Source organism: Hakea prostrata, chromosome 8 (genome assembly GCF_041222555.1).
Source record: "Hakea prostrata isolate BN-2017 chromosome 8, UWA_Hpros_2, whole genome shotgun sequence".
Classification (NCBI taxonomy): Eukaryota; Viridiplantae; Streptophyta; class Magnoliopsida; order Proteales; family Proteaceae; genus Hakea; species Hakea prostrata.
Window position 1 is genome coordinate 40,829,081 of NC_142607.1, and position 23,684 is coordinate 40,852,764.

The following is a 23,684-nucleotide window of genomic DNA, read 5'->3' on the forward strand; positions in this document are numbered from 1 at the left end:
GCTACATTTTGCTAATGTAATGCAAAATTCATACTTCTCACTGGGGAGGTAATGAGTTTGACCTTTGTGGACGTCAGTCTCCTCTCAAGAATCTAGTTGAGGTGCACACAAACTAGCCTTGATGAACCTCAAATAACGAAAAACAAAAAAGAGAAAAAAACTAAGATTTTATAGAAAAATTTCCTTTTTCAAATTTGTTTCTCACCCCATTTTAAATTCTGCAAACAAAGCCCCACAGATAAGTAAAAGAGACAACAAAATGCGACCCACAGTAAAATCTTTTTATTTTTTTTCTCGCGTCCCTACCCAACGTTAATTTTTCCTTGCAAACAAACGGTTTCTTAACATATAAAAGGATTTTTGAAAGTCCCATACTGCTTATCTGAAATATATTAGACGCATTTGATAAAATGCGAAACGTTATATATATACGTTGGTTCGTAAAACGAAACTCACAGTAGAAATGGCGGGACTTCCTTGAAAGTCGAAAAACGAAAACCTAAGTCGCAGGTACAGTATCACTCAAGCTTCAGCTTCAGGGTGTAACCGACATCTCGGCCCCAGAAGTCCCCAGCAAATGTTCCCGTCTGCTTGCTCGTCATTTCCGCGGCTGCCACGTTTGCATGGATTCAGAAGAATATCTTTGATTCCTCATCTTCTTCAATCCATCGGAGAGGTCTGAGCTTTTCTGTTTATTCTGTTTGGCTTTTCATATTTATTCTTACATGGGCTTCTTTCGTTAGCGGTTGAACTTGATTACTGTGTTTTTTGAGATTTCCAGGAGAAAGTTTGTCTCACTAATTTTTCTCTTTTATGTTGGTGGGAGATTAATTGTCGGGACAAAAACTTGATTAAAGAGGGTTTTTGTACAGTCTCTGTTTTCCTCCTATCCCCATAATAATCAAAATCTGTTGGTGAAGATTCAGTGAATTGCTAGTGGTTTATATGAGCTTTCAAGAATACCTTTCCAAGAAAGGAACAGTCTGCAAAGAAATTAGGGACCATTTGTTGGGAAGGATGTTGTACACTATACGGAAGGAACTAACTGAATGCAAACTGAACTTGGGTGAAAATTGGTATTTAAAATAACTAAATAAAATTGATTCAGAATTAGAAATCTTCTAAGGGCTGGTATATTACAAAATCTGGATTTTCATTCTGCAGCTACCCAGATGATATAAAGTTGAAAAGAATCTAGCACCTTCTGAAGCCACCCGTTACTTAGTTGGATGAAATTATATAACCCTGGGGAGGTGGGGTGGGGACATTTATCAATTAAAGATTGAATCGCATTATCTTTTTAAACTTTGATCTAAAATAACCAAACTGCTGATAAAGTTCAAAATAAATAAAATTAAGAGAATTCTTTTATTCACCCCCCAAAAAAAAAAAAAAAAAAAAAGAAAGAAGAAAAGAATCAACTACAAGATAACAACTTAACAAGTGTTAGAGAGGATACTTTACTCAATGTCAGAAAGGACCATTATTTTTTTTTTTTTTTTGGGGAGGGGGGTTGTTGGGGGTTCACTCAACACAAAAGTGGAATTCATTCTAATAGAGGGCCTCAAACTCAAATGGGGTCTCACTCAACACTAGAGGTTATATTAGATTCAGTTTTTCTATAGGACAAAAATATATTGAGATAGGGAGAACTAACAATTGGGGAAGAGCCATTGAAATACAGCTGTTGGAACATTTATGTTGGAAATGCCTTGCAAAGGATGCATGAGAGAGTGAAGTGGGAGTTAAATTTTCATAATCACAACTGCACATCCTCATCCAATTTGAAAGAATATGTTCTCGAGTTTGATATGGCTGTCTTTGTTGTCCAACTGTCATGATTAGGCTTCAACTTATGCTCTACCTTTAATATGGTGATGAAGATTATAACCTATTCTCATATAATGTTGATTTTTAATTAGAAAATATACTTGAAAGCATTGAAGAGTTTTAATACTTAAATAAGATCACTTATGGTGGGAATGAAACTTTAGGAGATGGACTTTGAATTCAGGGTCATTGGACTTGATTTGGAAAGCCATCTAATTGGATATCTCTTCAAGGCTCCAGTTGCTTTCCCATCCCCTTCTTATGGACACCATAAGGAACTTATTGTTGTTACTTGGGGTTTAGGCTGCTCCTCACAGCCTCCTAGCTAAGGCTGGATGCCCAGCCCCCTCTTCCCTGTTGTATATTCTTCTATCTGCCCCTTCAGGATTTTTGGTAATGGTAGTTTATTCATCCAAAAAGAAGATATTACATAGAAGATAAGTATTAGAATGGATAACTTAACTGAATCAGAGAGGACAGATTAAATAAGAAATTAAGTACAAGATAACAAGCATCTGAGAAGATGACTTAACTTAAGGTCAAAGAGGACGGATTTTAATGCTTAAGGACTCACCCAACCCAGTTTGAATTTAAGTTCTATTTCATAGTTCCATTCCAACGGCTATATTCCAACAGCTGGTTTCCCTCCCCATACTTATCTATATTGCGAAATGTGAATTACAGAAGAGGAAAGAAATGTGAGTCCAATGTAACCCCTTGAGGTTAGTGAGTTCAATATAAGTTTGAGGTTTTCTTGTGGCTACTTGCGTGCCACATTGTGGAAGCCAAGGATCTAGGGTTTAGTAATTAATGCAAACCCCAAATCTAGGTTTTACCCTTAGGATCTTATTCAGTTGAATTAGGTTTAGTACCCTGCGGTTGTAGGTTGCTGAATAGGGTGGTTCTAGCATTGGAAATGGCAAGGGCTAGATTTGGTTAAAGCTGAAAACTAGGTTTGATTGAAATTCAATGCTACACCTTGCTGTAATTTAATTTCAGGATTGATCCTTCAAGTTTAGGGTTTTGAAATTCAGCGCTTGATAGGAATTAGGGTTTCTAGGGGGATGGCTAGGGCTAGAGTAGGATCGAAGGTCAAGGAGGGGTTGGTGAGGATTACGGTTTGGATGGAGAGAGTTACGAATGAAAGTGGGTTAGGATTTCCAAGGGTTGGTGAGAGGAAGTTTAGACACTAGAGTTTTGAGAGAAGGGAAAGACTACACTTGAGATTGAAGGTAGGGGAAGGGGAGTGGAGTTGGATTCCTTGGGGGTGGGAATTATATGATGGATTTGGGAGATCTAGGGTTTAGGCTAGGGAGGAAGTGTCGGGAAGTTCAGGTTTTAAAATTTAAAATTTTGGAAAATCCCAGGCTAGTGCAATAGAGAAGAGAAGAGAGAGAGAAGAAGAAAACAATAGAAAAGAGGGGTTGGGGAAGAAGGGTGGTTGTCAAGGCAGCAAGACAATCAAAGCGGTTGGGGCTTTGCCTAGGTGATTTGGAGACAAAGCAACGCCTAGGTGGCAATAAGGCGATCACAACGGTTGGGTAAAAAATTTTCAATACAACTATTTTTAAACTACTTTTCAATATAACTACTCTCTATAATAAGCTAAACAAACATTCAATAATCACATTCATCAAAAAAAAAAAAAAAAACATTCAAGAATAAAATCAAGCATTTAATGATTCATTGATTCTTGAATCCGAAAGGACTAATTATTAAATTTATATACGGCTTTGTAGAATAAATTTTGATTTAAAAATTAAAATCAAGAAAAATATTATGTACAAAATGTTAAAAAAGTGGTTGCTTTAGTATCTAAGCTGCAATAAGGCACACAAGGTGACATGCCTAGGTGAAAAAGTGGTCAAAAAATTGCATGTCAATTTAGCGGTTCAAAACAAGGCGATTGAAAACCCCCTTTCCACCTAGGTGGACACTTTGACACCATGATTTAGGGCTGAGAATAGTTGAGGGAATAGGGGTGGGGAAGTGTAGGGAGGCTGCTGCGGGGATTGGAAGGGCTTGGGGGGGTTAAAGGTTTGTGGTAGGGAGGGGGCTGGTGATGTAGAATTAAAGACATATTTAAGGAAGAATAACCCATTAGGTTAGGCCCATCAAAGGCCTAAAGCTATCACCTGAATTAGCCCACATATGTTGAACTTCATAGTCTAGACCTAAGCCCAAGTCTAGTTTTTGAAAAGTCAATAAAAGGGGCTGTGGTTTGAAAATAAAAGAACTCATTGTCAAAGGAGTTTTCCTTTGTCAAAGAATTAGGTAGTAGTTGAGTTATTAATAGGTAGGTGGTGTTAGCTAGTGGTTGGATGTTATCATTAATGTTTATGTCTCTTTGGAATGCTATATAAAGAGACTTATGAAGAGGAGAGAGACCCAAGGGGGATAATACCAAATTGAATCAGGAGATTAGCTTGGAACAAAAGGCAAACAGAGACAAGCAGAAATAGGAACAGCAGACGGGCGATGAGAGGTGGGAACGACGAAAAAGATCCAGCGAGAGGACCAGGCAACAAAGAAAGAGGGAGGAAGAGAGGCCCAAAGAAAAAAAGGGGGAGAAGGGAGAGGGCGCCGGGCAGGACGGCGATCCATAAAGCAAGGAAAAATAGGAGCCAGAGAGCGGGAGGGGGGAAAAGAACAAGAAAACAGGGGAAAGAGGATGCAAGAGGAGAGGGCAAACAGGATGGAGGATAAGAAACGACAAGAGTGGCGGAGGCCCCAGGAAAGCGAGAAAGTCGTGGGGCACGGCCCGTCAACGGAGACCAGCTCCGCGGAGAAGGATATAACCAAGAAGGAACGAAGAGCTAGGGGGACCAAGAAACCTTGGAGAAGTGGTGAGAAAGGATCGATGCTTAGGCCTTGATCTGGCATGGATGAACCGATGGGGGCAGATCCAGGCCCCCCATTTAGTTGGGACAAGGCTTATTGTTGTTGTATGTAAGAGGTGAAGACACAACTCATCTATTAGAATCAAATTGCTTTGTTAGCATTCCTTCTTTATGGAGACTCCTAGTTTTTGGTCAAGGTAGGTTGGTGTTTCGATCCAATTGACCCACTTTGTGGTGTGAAGCCGGGTGTTATATTGTTATTTTCAATTTCCTCATATTGTCCTTTCAATTTCTTCATCATAGTTCTACCCCTGTTTTGAAGATCTATTTAGCCTGTTTTGTTATGCTATTATCCTTATAAAACCACTATAGTTTCAACCCTCTTCCACATCTAAATTCTGTTTCATCTTAAGTCTATCAAGTCTGAACTTGATTCCTTGTGAAAGGTCATATTTGGCTGCTGTTTTGATCAATCAACTACAGTACTACATTAGTTGGGTTTGGTGAATTCGGGTTTTGGGGATGGGGGGGGGGTTGCGGCAGTCTAGGGGAGGGGAAGGAGGGGGTGCGAGAGAAGAATGGAGAGGCATATGGGCTGGGATGGGGGTATATTACGAGGAGAGAATGGTGACTTGAAGAACTTCAAATTTGCAGAAATTGTATACAAATAATAGGCGTAAGTCTCCCCTCCTACGGAAAACCCATGACTCCAATCTTGGCACCTTCAATTCGCAACATTTTGTTAGTCATTGAGTCTGTCCTTAACAAGCTAAAGGGGCTTTGTTTATAGCCTTACATGAGTGTAATCATATTAGGACTTAACATTAGAAGGTGACTCAAATTTGGTCTCTAACTAGACTTATGGCTCTTATTCTAACAAGTAGTCTATCATAATTCGTCCTAGGATGACAAAACAAGAGTAGATCTAGACTCTTTGTAAGAAGTGGACTGTAACTAAGGCCCTCTCTAATTGGGACTCTACAATAGAGTTGGAGTGCTACTAACATACTGGATCCAACAAACCCTAATTTGACTCAACTAGAACAATGCAAAATTGCCAAAACACTGATGGTTTACTATAGGACCATAGGGTGTTAGACTATCACCCTAGGCCCTATTTCGGTCCTTATTGTGGCTCTAAATCTGGTTCACATCGGAGTTCCAAAGCAATCCTAAATTTAAGAGATCCTTTCTAACCCTTGACTTAAGCAATCCTCATCAACTCTTGTTGTCTTGATTTCTTATAGCAATTGTCATTGATCCTTGTTGTTTTGTACTTGATTTTTTTTATAGAAGTAATATAATAAGAAATCAAGTACAAGACAACAAGGGTCAATGAAGATTGCTTAAAAAATTTAGTCCATTTTCCAAGTTATTTCAAGTTGGTGTTAGAACAATTTATGATCTTGAGTACTATGTGAGAGGTAAAGCATGAATTCAAAAATCTTGATTATGACTATTAGATTATGAAGATCGCTGCATTAATTCGAGGACAAGCTATTTCCAAGAAAGGTAGAATGATAAAACCATGACGTCAATAGTCATGAATTTCCAAGGGCTGTATTCTAATAAATACTCTTCCTTTCTCTTATGTATATATTTGTCTTATGAAGTATAGAAGAGGGAGAATAAGAATTCAAGTCCAAAATAATCTATTGTGGTGGGTGAATTTCATTTGAGTGTGAGGTCCTCTTGTGGTTGAGTGAATCCCAAGCAACTCCAGAGTTACTTTTTTCTCTCTTTGTGCTTGATTTATTTTGGTAATAGAACTCTTTCATATAAGCGAGTCTGTTTTGAGCTGCATCAGCCGTGAACGACAGCCTTAAAGGTGTCAACTTAATAAAGTCTTTGCGATGTTGTTTCCTATATTTAGGATTGAAAACTGCCTTCACATGGGCAAAATGCCTTTTGTGCTGTATGAGTCTCCATTTTGTTCTCTTTTGCAGTCACCCCAGAATACTGGTGTAATTCATCCACTAAATATATGGTATAGTTCATATTCTATAATTGACTATCCTAATAAAAACCTTTTGGGGGGGGGGGGGGGTGTGCTCTATTTAGTGGGTCTTCCAACAAAGCAAGAAAGAAACCATAGTTGTTACAATCCCGATGAAATCGTAGAGTGATGTGATCCCCATTGTTGGCTCATCCGTGCATATTCTGACTTTGCCATGGTATTTTCAGAAGAGTACCCATCAATGTTTGATTTTACAAAACCTTCATAAAGATTTTCTAGGGCTGAATAAGCATAGTATGGTTGACTATGGTACTGTTACTCGTAACCCTACCCCCCCCCCCCAAAAAAAAAAAAAAAAAAAAAGAAGAAGAAGAAGAAGAAGAAGAAGGAAGAAAAAAAAGGTAAGGTGGTAAATCGTAGATACAATATAGGGGTGCAAATCTTAGACATCACATCACATTATGTTGCATTTGTGCTAGGTACACCAAAGGACATCTATAAGAACAACTTTCCAAAGTATTTGCCTCTTTTGTTAAAGGGGGCAAAATGTCACGACAAGCTATTAACCATGTCCTTGCATGGTAGTTATCCTACCTTATGGATGGGAGAACTGTAAGTAAAATTGTTGGTCATCCAAAAACACCATCTTGGACTTCTGCTTCAAAACATGGAGAAAATATTACCAAAATTTCAAAAATTTTGACCATTTCGCAAGTTTTGACCAAAATTTCGTAGGTTTCGACGCTAAAATTTGATTTTCCTTGGTTTTTGTTAATTTCTACCCCATTTTCACCTAATTTCCACAACTACTTTGCCTTTCAAACATCTTTTAAGCCATAAAAACTATTCATGGGCCTAAGCCCAAATTACAGAGGAAACTCGTCGGCAACAGAATGTGAAGCATGAACCATACCCAACAGTTTGAAACTTCCATTTTTTTCATTTTTGTTTTTCTTCAAGCCTTAAATGATATTTGTATTGCTTTGAAATTAATTTAGGTTTTGTCTAGGACTATTTATCTATGATTGTGTGTTGTCAAACTTATATTTTGATTTTTGCAACTATTTTTTTTTAATCTTAAAAACTATTTTCTAAATTTCAAAATACATATGTATACATGATATATGGGTTTGAACTTAATACATATGAGACACCGTCACTTGATCTAGTTGGTCATTGTATTTTGTTGACTTGTTGTATATATAACCATTCTATCAAACAATTTATGTATGCTGGTAATTCTTTGTGTGTTTGCAATACAGTTTCTACTTGTCGGAACCAATCATTTATTAGTATACTTGGATTATAACTTTTGAGTGGTCTTTTTGGGGCAAAATACTAGTTCCATTGCGTTTATTATGCTTTAAATAGGTAGAAGACAATAAATCAGATGAAATGGAGGTCATATAAGGCCCGAAACCTAGGGTCAAAATAAAAAAAGAAGTACTAAGGTTTCCACCAAAATTTCGGTCAAAACCTGAAAATTTTGGGTATTTGCTGGGCCGAAACTTAGGTTTCAACAGAAATTTTCTCCATGCTTCAAAGCCTGTCAATAGTTAGTGCTCTCTTGTAATTTTCCTCCCCCTACATTTCTCAGGGTCTGGGGGGACGGCAGATTAATCCATTCTTGTGCTTTTCGCTTCATTGGCTCATTGGCTTTCCAAGGAGCCTTGCAAAGGATACCTAAGAAACTTTTGCTTGAATCAGTTTTGCTGACACAGGTTGGTACTGAGGCATTGTTTTATTTATTATAAAGATATGTTTGGATTGTAGTTTTATAACTAGGCCTACTGTTATAGAACATGGTTTAACTGGAAACATAGAACAGACTCTACCCTGTTTCTAGCATTTTGTTTAGTTCCTTATTTTAGTGAAAACAACTGGTCAAACTAGAAAACACAGAACCGGTCCCCATTCTAGTTTCTTGTTTGCTACTTGGTTCTGTTCTTAATACATTGGTTTTAAACTTATTATGTTGGACTGGTGCTGTGTCCAAGATGATTTTGTGCCTGGTGCATCTTTTGGCATTCTTTTCGCCATCCTACTGATCACCTATATTCCTACTATACTTCTTATTTCTAGCATTTGGCCCCATTCCAACATTGATGATGAGATTATTTCTTTGAATTGGTGTTTCAGAATGAACGGAGAGATGCTGTGGATTCTGTTGCTATGCATACACATTGCGCTTCTTCTGTAGGTAACAAGCAGGTTATCATATGTCTATTTATGTGCTTGCATATCTTCATGATCCTTGCTTACTTCTACAGGAAAAAGTGACTACTCTGGATCAAGCCACTTGCATTTTTGGAACATCTAATGGAAAATAGAAATTGCCTTAAAACTAGAGCCATGTATAGGACTGAGGGAAAATCTTTTCTAGCATTTGCATGAATAGAGCTGCTTTAATACTCTATTTTCAGCACAATTTTATACAACAAGTCAGCATGGATGATTCTGAACGCTTTGTTGTTTGTCCTCAACTGAATGCTGTATGTTTTCTCTGTCCATTGCCTGTGTTTTTGGAGGCTATTTGATGTAGTCCTAGATTGGAGGGAGATCGACTAAGAGCCAGATCGTCCAGAATCTACAATGAACAGGCAGTTGGAGTCGGTCAAAATTGGTGTGGGTTCCACTTGAAGGATATGTTTAAGTGAAAGTCAGGTTTTGATGATAGTGTTATGAGTAGTAGGTGATGAAGAGTCTATTAGCGTTGGTTTGGGGTTTCGAGGATAAGGTTTGAATTTCCAATTTGGCTTTTAGCAAAACTTGGGGTTCTTCTTGGTTTTGAAGAGATGAAGAGATGAAATTCTAGGGTTTGTGCTTGGGATTTGGGGATGGCTTTGCATTCATTGATGCTTATGGTTTAAGAATGAAAGACCTCATACTTGCATTGAAGGAACGAGACATAATAACTTAAATGCCATCTTATTCATCCAAAAAAAAAAACTTAAATGCCATCTTGATGTAATTTATTGTTTGCTTTACTGGTTATTCCTGTTAAGGGCATGTAAATGTTTTCCGGACTTCTTTGCTTGACTGGGGTTTTATTTTATTTATCATATCATGGAAACATTTTAAGCTATTTTTTATGGAAGTTTCTTAGCACTAAATTATGTAGTTAGTTTCTGTTTGGAGTGTTTTCTGCATTGTTTACAGTAAGTGAATGCAAATAATTCAGTTAATATTCAAATAAGCCTATTTGTTTTCAGCTGACTTGCCAGATTATGAATATGATAAATTCCAAGATGATGTCAAAACTGTGGAGAAAGATGCCGCATTGCGTCTGGCACTCTCGCGGCTAGCTGGTGATTTTGGTAGAGAATCTATGTTATCATTTGATGGCTTTTTCCGTTCACGATATGCCCCTGTTATACCTACTGGTTCTTTGAAGCTTGATGTGGCTCTTGGGATTGGAGGATTACCAAAGGTGATCTACTTAAGATTCGTTATGCACTTAGTAGTAATGATACAGCTATCACAAATTCATTTTGCACTTATTCCTTTATATTCTTCTTATCCATCTTTATGTGAATGTTTAACCATAGAAGAAATTTCGATCGAAATGCTTGCATTTTTGAAAACCGAAATGAAATTCCAGTTATTTTGGGAAAGTTATAGGTTTCGACCGAAATTTCAGAGATTTCGACCATTTCGGAGACCGAATTTCGCCCATCTCAACCGAAATTTCGACCATTTCAACTTGTTTTTTTCCCTCAGTTTTTGTTAATCAAGTCCTAAGCAGCAGCTCCACTAGCACCACGACTCTGTCTTGCAAGCCCTTTACCAGCTCTATGTCATTCAGCCAACTCGATGAGGTGGCCAACAATATCATCCGTCATAAAATTAGGGACAGTTGGGCACCTGGTTGTATCCACATGGTATCTAGCCAAGTGTTGCTTGAACCTCATTTTGCCTCTGATGAGGACTTCACCAAGTAGTTACAACTAATTATTTGGGGAGAAAATTCACCTTGCTTGAAGAATGCCTTCAAATACCCTTGATTGATGCCTTTTTTTTTGTTTAGATGAGCTAAGGACTCCTTAGAAGTGTTGTAGGTGAAAATATAACAAGATTCCAGCCAAAAATGCGGCAAAAGGTGATGGAGGAAGAAGTTGTTGTGAGAGGAGACCGAGAGCACCGAGATCAAGTCAGCTTGACTGAAATTGGGTAAAAAGGGGCTAAACTCTATGCAGATCCTTGGTCGAATCGAGATCTCGACTCAAACTGAGATTTTGGTGGAGTTGGGTTAATTTCTGGGTCTTGTGTTGTTTTTGGTCTCGACCTGGTGAAAAAACGAGATCTTGGCCAAGACCTTAGTGAGCTCTCATGAGTTCTTGTACTATGAATGCATCTTGTAGACCCAGTCATTATTAGAATGATTTTCTATAGAAGTCGAGTGTTATTTGACAAATTAGATCATTTATTCCCTCTTTACTATGCTTTTCCTTCCTTCTTCTTCCTGTTTTCACTAGTTTTCCTGACTATTAAGTATTAAACCCCACCAATACCAGATCTATTCTCAAGTCTACATTACACTCATTGCTTTTTAGCAAGAAAGTTCTTTGAAAGTCAACCCACATAGGCCCCGGGGGGAAATAGGTTGACACTAGTGGATTTGCCTTGCTACTAAAATTAATTGACAATAATAAAAATTAAAGCAATGCAATAACAATGGACAAGGCTCAGGAATTTTATAGTGGTTTGATTCAACTAAAATCTATGTTTAATCCTTAAACTTTAGAGAGAATTCCACTAGTATGTCCCTTTTAATACAGTGGGTTGGACAAAACACCTTTACAACAATCTTGGTCTAGGCAAGAGACAAGAACCTTGATCCTAGGCAAGAGCACCCAATAAAAATGAAAGAACCAAATAAAATTATAAATACCTTTTGGGTTTGGCACAACCCTTGTATGTGTATGATCAATGAATGCACTTCAATTCTCTAAACTCACCTCCATGAGTTCTACGCTTCTACTTTCTTGGTCAAAAGGGAATGGAACTCAAAGGGGTTTTGGATTTTTGGGAGACACAAGGCTATGGCAAAAGCATGTTAATGTGGGTCAATAATGCTTTGACAATCGTGCTTGAGAGTCTCATTAAGATCCCTATTTATAGGCAAGAGATAAGGTTTGATTTCGGTTCCAATGAATAGAAAATGATCATATTTTTGAATTGACAGTTGACCTGTACACCTTGATCGGTCAACCGGCTCAATAGCCGTTTGTCTATAGTCATTGGAGGCTAGCTTGGCCTGAAGGTTGATTGTCGGTCAACTAGTACATTGATTGTTAGCTTGGTGGTTGACCAAAATGCCTTGACAATTGAAACTTTGAAGCTTCTATGATTGTGACGGTCGATCAGGCCATTTTGCCTAATGGTAAACTGTTTGACTGGAAGCTTTGTAAGGGCTTTCCAAAATTATTTTTGGATTTTTGTTTTGCCCCCAGAATCTGACCCTATACTCCCTTTTGCTCATGCATTTAGTTTTATAAAATTACATACTTGATTTTTTATGCATTTACAAAGTGCCACTTTTCCTAGTCTAAATGCAAGGTCTTCTATCTCGTTCTTGCTTCATTCTGGCCTCTTGAGTTGTACTTGCATATGTGTTGGTTCGATGTTGCTCTTCCATATTGTGAGTGCTTCGGTTTGGGTCTTTGTATACTTTCTGGATTGCTTCAGTGCAATGTATGCTCTTGGTATTGGAGGGATTCTCGTCTAGGAATCCAACAATTCTTTCTATATTTTTAGTTTACTCCTCTCAAGTGAACTCTTCTACTGTTAATGATGCTTAATGGACCCTTTATATGTCTTTCTAATAGAGTTTTTAATTCAGGGAAGAATTGTTGAAATTTATGGGAAAGAAGCATCAGGCAAAACGACACTTGCTTTTCATATTATCAAGGAAGCTCAAAGGCTTGGAGGTTTTCACCTACATCTAATTTGTGTGGTTGTGAATAAAATTTATTTACTTTTACTTTTTTCTCCCCTAATTCTTAAGCTGATGTGATATTGTTCTGATGCTGTTGAATTTAAAGTTTAAATTTCTTTTCTAAGGCACTGTAATGCTTATGATACTTGAAAATTTTGTGATGAGATTCTTTTTTAGATGCTGCAGAGTTCTCAGAGCTTTCTTTCATTATTTTTACTTTGAATTGTATTTGTATGAGCTTCAGAATTGTGTTACGTGATTCACTGATCTATGGAAGCACCAGCGTTTGGAGTCTTTGGACATACAGGCTAAGTATCAAAGTAGTTGAAATACATTTATCTGCTAGCCTAGTTTTCTGTCTTCAGCTTCATCTTTTGAAAGTCGAGAAATCTTGATTTTGGGCTGTACGCCTGTACCTTAATTTTTTTTTTCTGTTTGTCAGCTTATGAGGTGATTCTTTTTTTTTTTTTTTGAGGATTTCGTAGAGATTATCTGAGAGTGTGTTACTTAAACTACTCTCCTATCCTCCCTCTTCTTCTGAAAACTGTTAAACACTCATGCATGTTACTAAATTTTTGCTGGAATCATATTAGCAGTCTAGTTTGATAAGAAATTAAGTAAAAGAAACTTAAGTTCCCCCCCCCCCCCCCCAAAAAAAAGCAAAAAAAAGAAAAGTAAAGAAACTTAAAAGAATTACTCAGTAGGAATGGCTATAAATATATGCAGCAGTGGCCCTCGTAAATGATAAATTTTGTTATGGAATGCAAGATTATTGGTTCCATGTGGGAGTTCTTCTTTTTCTTGGCTACAGGCTGGTCATTGCTACTTTCTAGTGCTTTGTTCTATTTTATGCACCTATGACAAGTATCTTGGTTCTTTCCCCCCCCCAGAAATATAGGCTCTTTCTATTTTTCTAAAACCTGATAATTTCGTCTCCTTAGTTGGGACAAGGCTTATTGTTGTTGTTGTTGTTGTTGATATGTTCGTCTCCTTGTTTTATTCTTTCATTCTAATTGAGCCCTATTAGCAACCTAAAATTGCATAGGTCTATTTTTAGACCCTTGAAAGCAGGGTTTCATAGGTTTATGAACCTATCCTGAATAACTGATACCATCACTAGACAAGAAAGCTTTAAGTTTGAATATACAATTTCTGTCTGACCGTGGTTGAAGGGCAGACAGTGGGTTAACAAGTACCTGAATGGGTGGGGAGAAAAGGAGGAAATTGCAGCCTGCACTGATTATGTCTGACGTTATTCCCAAAGTATTAAGACATTTGATAGAGTTGAATGACAAAGCAGGATCTGTGTTGTCAATATCTTTTATTTTGGATACGGCTTTGTCAAGTTGAGTTGGACAACTTATATCCATTGATTGCTGATCATTGTAACTACTTAATAGCTGCAGATTTCTGTTGCATGCCACTTATGAGGATTTTTCTTGGTTTGTGAATGGTATGTATACTTAAAAATAGAAAATTTAAATAACCTATAAAGTACTATTCTAATGTGTGATGATGTCAAAATTGGACTGAAGGCTTACTTGTCATAGAGTTTGAGCCAACAATTATTTTGGGAGACAACTGTAGAATGGTCATCTGTATTGCTCATATAGGGCCCCTGCCACCCTATTCACAAAATTGCAAAGAAAAAGCTATATTAGATCATTTTATTTTAATTGTAAATCTGTGAGTGATATGTTCCTGCGAACATTGAATTTGTCTTTAGTCCAAGGTTCAAAATCTTGGTTCCGACATTGATTTTGACCAGCCAGAAATCAAAATTGTCATGGTTTAAATTTTCAACCATATCTAGGTCGAAACATGGGATCTTTTTCCAGGAAAACTTGAACATTGGTTTCTAGGCCAATATGTTTTTATCTTGCCTTGATTCTTGTTGAGCTACTTGTTTTTGACATTTTGAACCCAATCCATGCATTAGTTTCGCATAGGGAACACTCAAACTAATACTGCTGGTTTTGACCCAAGTTTGATTTTGTATATTGTCTTTGAACATGGGATTAAATAAGGTTTGATTGGAACACAATTTTTATATATAAATCAGATTTAAGCAATCTTGGGTTTGTTTGAAAGCTTTATTGGAAGGTATCCAACAAATCCAAGATGCTATAATAGTTCCATGTAATTTTTGTTAAGGGAGTTATACCTTGGTCAAAATTAATTTGGTGCTCTCAAATGCTGTCAAAATCAATCTGAATAAAAATATTATTTTAGGCATCAAAACTAAGAATATTTTACTTCTCTTTTTGTTCTTAGCAATGTTTTACCATACAAAGATTTATGGAAATTTTAAATTTGATGGAATCCCTAGCATTGGAAAGTTGGAAACTGCACTTACCATTGAAAATCTGGTTTTTGTTCTTGTTCTTTTACGCTTTTTTTCCCCCCTTCTCTCTCTTGGGGTGGAGGGGGGTTGCTCATAAATACATATTCAAAAACCTTTGGTTGCGTGGTACAAGTACAACAACAATAGTTACAAGCCTTGTCCCAACTAAATGGGGTCAATTACATGGATTCCTGCCTTCCATTCAGCTCCATTGAGGCCATACTAGATACAAGCCCTAAGCTATCCATAGCCTTTCTCACCACTTCTCTTAAGGTTATTTTAGATCTTCCCTAGTTCTTAATTCCCTCATTCTAGATTAAATCACTTCTTTGTATGGGGGCATTTAAGGGCCTCCATTGACTTTCTTGTAGCTATCATTTATTGGTGTTACTCATAGATCAGCTCTAATATGATCATTCCTTACCTTATCCTTCCTAGTTTTGCCACTCATCCATCTTAGCATCCTCATTTCTGCTACACTGAGTGTTTGTGGGCCTGTGGGGGTGCTTATCCTATTTTCTTGTCAAATTTCCACAAGTTTTGATGGGGGCAATGAACCTATACAGGTTTTTAGGTTAACCTATGACATAGGATAGAAATCATCAAAATTAAGTCAAAATATGGCATTTTTAAGAGGCATACATACCTCAGTCAAAACCTGGGAAACTGAGATATCTCAATCAAAACCAGTCCACTGGTTGGACTGGTTTTGACCAAGATTTGCTTCCATGGTTTAGTCTTCTAGGTTTATCGTAGTTTATGACTTATGAACTTACTGTAGTGAGTTAACTTTTGTCTTAACTGGCAGGATACTGTGCATATCTTGATGTGGAGAATGCAATGGTTGCATCACTTGCGGAATCAATTGGTGTAGACACGGATAAGCTTCTTGTTGCACGCCCTGATTCTGCAGAAAACTCATTTAAGATTGTTGACACATTGGCTAAGAGTGGATCTATTGATGTTATTGTGGTGGATAGTGTAAGTCATGCTTCCTTATTTGGGTAATATGCTGGGGACCTAACTTTCCTTCTCTTCTTCCTCCTTTTTATTTTTTATTTTTCATTTTAAAATTTTTGAAATTTATGCATTCAGAAAGAAATGTAATCTGCTTTTAACATTCTATTAGCTTTTCTATACTTCAGCACTTGATAATGCATTCTTTGATGAGTAGCAACATAATTTTATTAGAAACAACAGAAAGTTGCATCAGAGTATGGAAATGTTATCACCGGATATGATGCACTTCTATCAACACGCCTCCTGGCTAAAGAGTGATGTGATGAATCAGGCAATCTTTATATTAAAACCTTCATAGAAATGCACTTGGTAATTGATCCCTTATTTGTTTCTGTACATTTTTGAATGGTATTCAAATAAAATTGAACATGCAACCTTATCAAGGATTAAAACTTGATCTAATTTTGAATAGAAACTTGATCGGGGTAGATCTTAACTTTAGGTTAGACAGATTGACCATTATGCTTCTAAACTCAAAGGGTTAAAATTAACTGAAAAGAAGAAGGGGGAAAAAAATCTATGTTAAACAGTCTAGGGACTCAAATATTTTTGGTCTGAAAGTTGATTTGATCCATAGTTTCTTAGGGAGCTAGTATTAGCTCATCAGAATAATCTTCTGCCACTGATTGATCAACTGACTGCATGGATTGACCAATCCAGACCTGGAAACAATTGGAACCAGTGGTCTAGTAAGCATTGGATTGGCCAGGGAAGCATGATAAACTTGGAAAGCTTAAGTCCAAGAAGTACAACCCATCATCCAAGTCCAAGGTCCTCTCTCTGTAGTCAGTTAGTAGTGTGGAATCAGGTTATTTCTCAGGGTCTATGGATTATATTAAGTATTGGCTGGGAAATATTTTTGTGCCATTTTATTTGTGGGTTCAGTTTAGTTTAGCTGCTTTTTTAATCTACAAAGTTTTATTTAAGTTTCTGGTTGTTATTACTTGTTTAGGAAGTTGATGTCTAGTAGAATTCTATTTCTTGTTTTATATAAAGACACATTTACTCTGCCCATTTTGGGTTGAAAATTGAGAGCTGTTATATGTCTTCTATCTCCCTTTTACCTGCTGTTCAATTTTCTGTTCTCTTCATTTTGTTGACTTCTTTCTTCCCTAGGCAGCAGCTGCGTTGTGATTTGTGAATTTTTTACACCAATATCTGCAAGAAGACCAAGAATAGTCTGCCCAAGTACTACTACAAACAATAGTACTAGTAAAATAGTAGTTTTCCTTCTATACTTCATTGGTGAGCCTTATTTGTGTATTTCAGTTGAACCATGGCTCAAATCTGGTTCAGTTGGTTATTTCTTTGGTCCAATTTAAGCTCGGGCACATATGTGATTCTATGAGGTTGTAGTAGGCCCTTTCACACCTCATGTATGGGATGGACCGGAGTCACCAGGTGGTTATCATGTTCTGAGTTATTTTGGTCCATCCCGAATGGGAATACATTTGTAATTTGGCTAACTCCAGTCCCTTTTTATACCTTTCATCATGGGAGGAGTAAAGTGGATGGAGTTAAAATGAATTTTTCTGTTTGCTGACTGCCTTTCTTCTGGGTGAGAGATTTTTCTGGGGTTTCAAGTCCAGGACTTGGCTGCTTCATGTCTAAATTCAGCCTGAGTTTGAAAATTTTCCCTACAAGCTGCTGCTAGTGAGGGACTGCAACACAAATAAGGAGATCCAGCTTTCCTATCCCCCTCTTTCCCCCTTTGTTGAGTTCTCTTGGATTCCCAGGAACCAGATTTTGCAATTACACCATTGGTTTTGACCCAAGTTGCAACCACAGATTGCGCCCATAGAGGCGTAAACTAATACCCTTATGGAGCTTATTCAATTATCAAAACGTGAAAACCAGCATCCGATGAAATCAAGAACCTTAACCTAGAACAGTAGATCTACATCTATTCCACCATCAGATCTGTCCAGGATTAGATTAGATCCAATTGTAGAGCAGTCAGACCATGGGAAGCCTGTTTCTTGGTCAGGCTTAACTGGGCCTTGACCGGTTGGACTAGGTTGGGCTCACAATCAGTTGGTTCGATCTGGTGCCCCACAGGCTAGGAGCTTGCACTATTACTTGCTTGTTTAGGCCTGACACATTTGGTAAATGAGCTGGGCAGGGGGGGCTTTAGGCGGTCACGCTTGGATGGTTCTAGTAGGCTGGTTTGAAATTGACACCCGTACTACAAAAAACAAACCCAATGTTTAACTTCTTGGCTGGACTCTATTGTTGCTAATTTTTGTGCCATTTCTTTCTACAGGAAAGTCCCAAAGCCTGATAAAAGGGTCACTTTGAAAAATTCTGGCTTAGCTTTCTCGATTCCATCATCGGCTATTGTTGGAAAAGTTGTCTAAGCCATGAAAGATTCCTTGGGTCCCAAAATTTTTAATTTGTCTCTACTTCACCCTCCAGTTACCTTAGATATTCTTCTACAAGAAACAAGAAGTACTTGGGGACACAGTCTTTGGGGTTAGGTAGTGATTGAGAACTTGATCATAGAATTCTTAACCCAGTGGACAGTAAAGGAAGGTTCTGACCTATTGTGTTTCTTTTATTAAACTCTCTTTGCATACTTGTTGGCATCAAATTCTACTTTATGACTTTTTCTTCTTTATGTATGGCATTTGTTAAGAATTTTGCATGTGTGCTGAGTTATATGGGTTGGATACTTTTTGCAGCCTGCCTACCGTGGGTGAGATAATTCTCCAGGTTTCACATACTTGTCCTACCCAAGATCTCCTGATATATTTTGTTTTTCATATTAAATCACTCTCAAGCTCACAGATGCTTTGACATGTAAAGTGATACGTGTATACTGCTTTCAACTGCTCATACGTTTTTCTATTGGAGCTCTTTATGTTATATGTTTGCATGACATTCTGTGTGCATGATCGTGACAGGTGGCAGCCCTTGTTTCCCAATGTGAGATTGATGTTTTGATGGATATTAATGTTCCAGATGCACGATCACGGTTGATGACCCAAGCATTACGGAAAATTCAGTACTCATTGGTTCAATCTCGAACGCTTCTTGTTTTCATTAATCAGGTAGAATGATAATTTTTTTTCTGACTTTTCTAAGCTCTGTCAGTTGCTGAAATGGCTGTTCTTCTGTCTTGTCCAGGTTAGATCAAGACCATGTAAGGGTTTTGGCCGTACAGATGAGGTTAGTTCTGGTGGAAATGCCCTGAAGTTCTATTCAGCAGTACGACTGAAAATTTTGAGAAGAGGACTGCTAAAAAATGAGAATGAGGTAAAGCTTCTAAAGTTTGTAGTAAGAGTTAGGTTTGTTGAAATATTCATTGTTGGATTTGTGCTTTCACTTCTTATAATATACTTAGAGTTTCCTTTGGTAAATATAATATATTTAGATTTGTGGGGCAGCAATTTGGGAGCCCCTGGGTAATTGGACCAACTACCATAGGTATATGGACTAGAACTTCTCTAACGAATGCTACCTTAATAAGCATGTAATATGATGACAAATCAGATTACAGCCATAAAGTGAGCCATTGAAGTGCAGGGATGACCTTGCCGTATGGTTGGGACTTGGGAATCGATTCTGTCATCATAATGTGGACATGTTGGGCTAGCATTTCCCTACTACAATAACCTAGTGTTGGGTTAGATCAGAAATATGGTATTGATGGCAATACATTCAGATTTTGGATCATGAATTTACCTAAGTCAGATGTGATAACAAAGTAGAAAATGAAATCTGATTCAGAATTGATGCCTAATATCACTAATGGAAAAGTCAACTTGGGATTAGGAAAATCTGAATCTCAGATGGTGGAAAGGGATTTTTTACGGTCATAGTAGCATGATGAACCCAATTGATTTACATGAAATCAACAATAGAAGTGATAAACTGACCAGAAATAAACGATATATCTACAATTGATCTGCAATAACTTGATTATAACAAAAGTGCATTCAAAAGGTTTGGCTGTTAAACCTTGTACAGCAGTGACTCATTATCATTCCATACATACAGAGAAAAATCATATAGCATAAAATTGAATGAGAAATTCTGATACAGCCATGTGTTGTATCCCCTTTTAGGTTTTTATTTGATTGGCTTTTGCCTTCTAGTATGCTTTTCTTTCTCTTCTTTGGAAACTTTCGTTAACTAAACACCTAAATTAGTACATGAACTAACGCTTTGGAGACATAAACTTGCATGTTTTTTTTGGTGTAAGACAAGTATAAACTGTCCCCAATTGCATAGCTTGGAGCAAGCTTATCATTGTAGCTGCAACCTTGAGGAATCAGGTGCAGTTATGATGTGAACAACCAGGACCACCTGACGAGAGGCCGCAAGAAGACCTAGGGCTGCTCGCCTTTCTTCCTACTGCCCTACAGGAAGGCTGAGCCATTCAAGGGTAACTTTTGTCCTCTTGGGTTGCCAATCCAGTCTTATTAGAATCAGAGGATCATTGGGATTCCAGATATAATCTTATCTTTTTATTTGGATTAGTCCTTGTTAAGCTAGGTCAGAGTCCTAGTGTAGTTAGGAGTCCTAATTAGAGAAGGGCTTCTGTAGTTTTTGTCCCAGTGTTAGTAGGAAACCAGTCTTATCCTCTCTTTTTTTTTTTCATTTTGTCTGATTAGTCAACTAGCAGGCTTGGAGTAAGTTTATTTAAAGCACTCTTCGTTTTTTCAGTCCAAGTAGGAATACCTGTATGAGAAGCTATAAATACAAGGCCTAAGGTTGTAGTCATGGCATGTTATTTTGATGAATAAAATTTGTAAGAGATTACAGCCAAAGGGGTTGCGAGTGGGTTGCTCAGGGTTTCCAAGTGTAGAACCCTCTGGCAGCTTTGTGGTGAATTTTTCTTCAATTATTTCAAGTTTCCAGCAGAGAACAACCAGTAAGTAAATATCCCTCCCCCTTCCCTAAGCCCTTGCCCATTGTAAGGCCTCTCTCAGCCTCTCTCTTCTTGCAGCACCTAGTTTCCTTCCCCAAAACCCTTGGACCTTATAATTCCCAATTAACTCCTCCAAACCCCACTTCCTGTGAGAATCAACCTCACCTCATCTGTTATAGCACTGCACTTCAGTTTCAGCCCTAACCCTTTCTGAGAAACCCTAGAATCGGAAACCCTTGTTTTCCTAAACCCCTAACTTTGAAATTGAACCTACAACTGAAAATAAGCCAAGTTCAGATCCTATTCTCTTTCGGCCAACACCCTAAAACTCCTGGCCAAACCTAGACAGCACCTCCGGAACCCCAAAATCAAACCCTAGAAATCCTAGTCGCAGGGTCTAAAAGGCCTACTTAAGTATGCTATTCATCAGGGATCCTAGCAATTTGGCCCTCTTCTTCTCTAGGGTTACATCAAATTATGGGAACTTGAACTCGGGAAAAGATGATAATGATTCACTACTCACCCGACAGTCGGTCCTTCAATAATTCATATAAACTAAATATATAACTTCCTTCAGTTGGTAATGGAAGTATCCATGGTACCTCACTCAGCAACATTAAGATTCAACTGACCTTCGCAGCCACATAGGACTGCAAATGAGTGAGATCATGGAGATTTGGTTTTGAACTATTATTTATAAGCTTAAAGCTTGATAGGGTTCAATGTAAAACTTCATAATTTCCAAGAAAGACAGTGCCTGACATTTTTCTTGAAACATTTACTAAAATCCCTTTCTGGAACTGTATTCTGTCTATGTTTGGCTTTGACAGGTTGCTAGAAAAACCTTTGTACTTGTGTATTGGTATGATGGAAATTTTAGATATTCATACATCCTTATTATGTTTTGGTTCAGTTTTATCTTTTCTAATTGTTCTCCTCAGTAATGAAAAGTTGTTTTTGAGTCATTTGACCCCCCCCCCCCTTTCTTCTCTTCTAATATGTTTATGTTTACTTTCACTAGATTACTGGCATTGGTGTTTCGGTGCAAGTGGAAAAGAATAAGCTGGCACCTGCAATGAAGAAGGCTGATTTGGATATAATTTTTGGAAGAGGTATTTGTTGTGAATCAGAGGTTCTGGAGATGGCTTGCCAACATGGGGTGATCTTGAAAGAAGGAAATAGTTACTGCATAGAAGGGGAGATTTTCAAGAGTCAGCACGAAGCTGAACGGCATCTGGCTGAAAATGATGGGATCCTAGATAAGGTGGTTGCGAATTTAAGAAGCCAGTTCTTTGGGAACACAAAATAATCAGCGTGGCTTGCCAAAGTGGATAGACACCAGTCTCGGGCATTACCTAATTGAGTCCCTGAACTTGAACTTCAAAGCTGGAATTAATTACAAGAATATGTCATATCAATATCAGCAAAGGCTAGGGGTTTTCCTCATTCGCTAAAAGACTGATCTGAAGCTTCACCTGATTGAAGATAGCAACTCTGACTACCCTAAGGTCTGATCTTTCAACAGCTTTCGATGAATCGATGTTTTTTGCTAAAGAGCACTTCCTTGATGTGCCATAGAATTGTTCAGGTCCACATCTTTCTACTTTATTGACCCTGGATTACATCGAGGAGAATTGAATACATGGTGTTGGTATTTGTCTTCCTACCGTTTGCATTTGGCATTTGGACAAGAGCTTAGTTGAATAATATCTGATGTACTGAGAGTCTGAGACTGATAAGGTGGGAATATATTGAAAAGATAGACTCACCAAGGCTGAATTGCTTTCTATGTTCCTAATTTTCTTTTTAGAACAAGTAATGTCTTGTAAAATACATTCTTTTTTTTTTTTGGGGGGGGGTGACTAATTTTATTATATGCTGCACCCAGAAGGGTTGATTGCAGCTTTTATGCTATGGTTGAAGACGATTTTGTTCAAGAGCAAGTAGGGTCTGTGAATGTTCTAGCTTTTCTCGATGTCTAGGTGGCCTAGAATTAATGGTGTTTCGTCCTAGTGTACTTGTAATTTATTTGTGGGACTTGAATAGCTGGAAATATGTCATGTTAGATTGTCATGTAGCTATTGTGTGTTCTTTTATGTTGAAAAACCCTTTAGCACAAAAATGTCATTCATTAAAAACACTGGATTAGTTAGCTACTACTTCAAATAATGATTTGGAGTTGGCTTAGTGGACAAGAACCGAAGCAGATGCTTATGTTTCAAGGTGGCTGGTCGGGATAACTCTGAGAAACACGAACATAACTACAAAATGGCTGACAGTTTCAGAAAGCTGTTGGAAACGGTTGGTTATGGTTGGAATCTTGTGATTAGGGTTTGATTTCTTGGAGAGGTTCATAAAGGTAACAACTATACTACTATCTTTCATTTGCTTTGAATCCTGTGTTACTGTACCTTCCAATAGATCAATCAAACACAATTTTTGTTCTGAATCATTTACTGATTCACTGAATGATCTGAATTGCAATGAAATGTATGGTATCATCTTGTATTTGATGAGGATGAGGAGTTGGAGGATAAATCATCTCCTCACCAGAAAGAAAAAGAATGCTGATCTCTTGGTCCCCTTGTATTTTTTGACACACTTTTGTGTTTTCTTGACCAACTTGGGATGTGCACGGAAAAAACTCCATTAATTGTTTGGCATTCTTATTCTAAAAAGTGGATGGAAAGAAAAAAAAGGAATCACTTCTACTCGGAATCATGGAATTGGGAACAGATGGTTACGAATGGCAATTGAACTAATCAAAGTTGAGGAGTGAGGGATTGTTACTCCAATTTTTGGATTGATTTTTTTTTTGGTGGGGGGGGGGAACTGAGGTTTGCCTGAGCATGCTTACGATACCTTGATCATATCCTTAGGGG

At 37.7% G+C, this 23,684-nt stretch overlaps 1 protein-coding gene across 1 annotated transcript; it reads left to right on the forward strand.

Annotated features, from left to right (window-relative positions):
• The first annotated feature begins 437 nt into the window (after positions 1 to 437).
• RECA3 (RECA homolog 3) lies at positions 438 to 22,647 on the forward strand. The gene is made up of 8 exons (XM_089165685.1): positions 438 to 676; positions 8,767 to 8,827; positions 9,840 to 10,057; positions 12,470 to 12,557; positions 15,718 to 15,890; positions 18,833 to 18,979; positions 19,056 to 19,184; positions 21,824 to 22,647. The coding sequence occupies exons 1-8, from the start codon at positions 578 to 580 to the stop codon at positions 22,109 to 22,111; spliced, it is 1,203 nt and encodes a 400-aa protein (XP_089021811.1). The 5' UTR covers positions 438 to 577; the 3' UTR covers positions 22,112 to 22,647.
• Positions 22,648 to 23,684: the final 1,037 nt, after the last annotated feature.

What these genes read in the sequence shown, in the direction of transcription:
- RECA3 (XM_089165685.1), top strand. Translation starts at nt 578, where the DNA reads ATGTTCCCGTCTGCTTGCTCGTCATTTCCGCGGCTGCCACGTTTGCAT. An exon ending in GGATTGGAGGATTACCAAAG is followed by an intron (nt 10,058 to 12,469) that starts GTGATCTACTTA and finishes TTTTTAATTCAG; the next exon opens with GGAAGAATTGTTGAAATTTA. An exon ending in TGCTAAAAAATGAGAATGAG is followed by an intron (nt 19,185 to 21,823) that starts GTAAAGCTTCTA and finishes TACTTTCACTAG; the next exon opens with ATTACTGGCATTGGTGTTTC.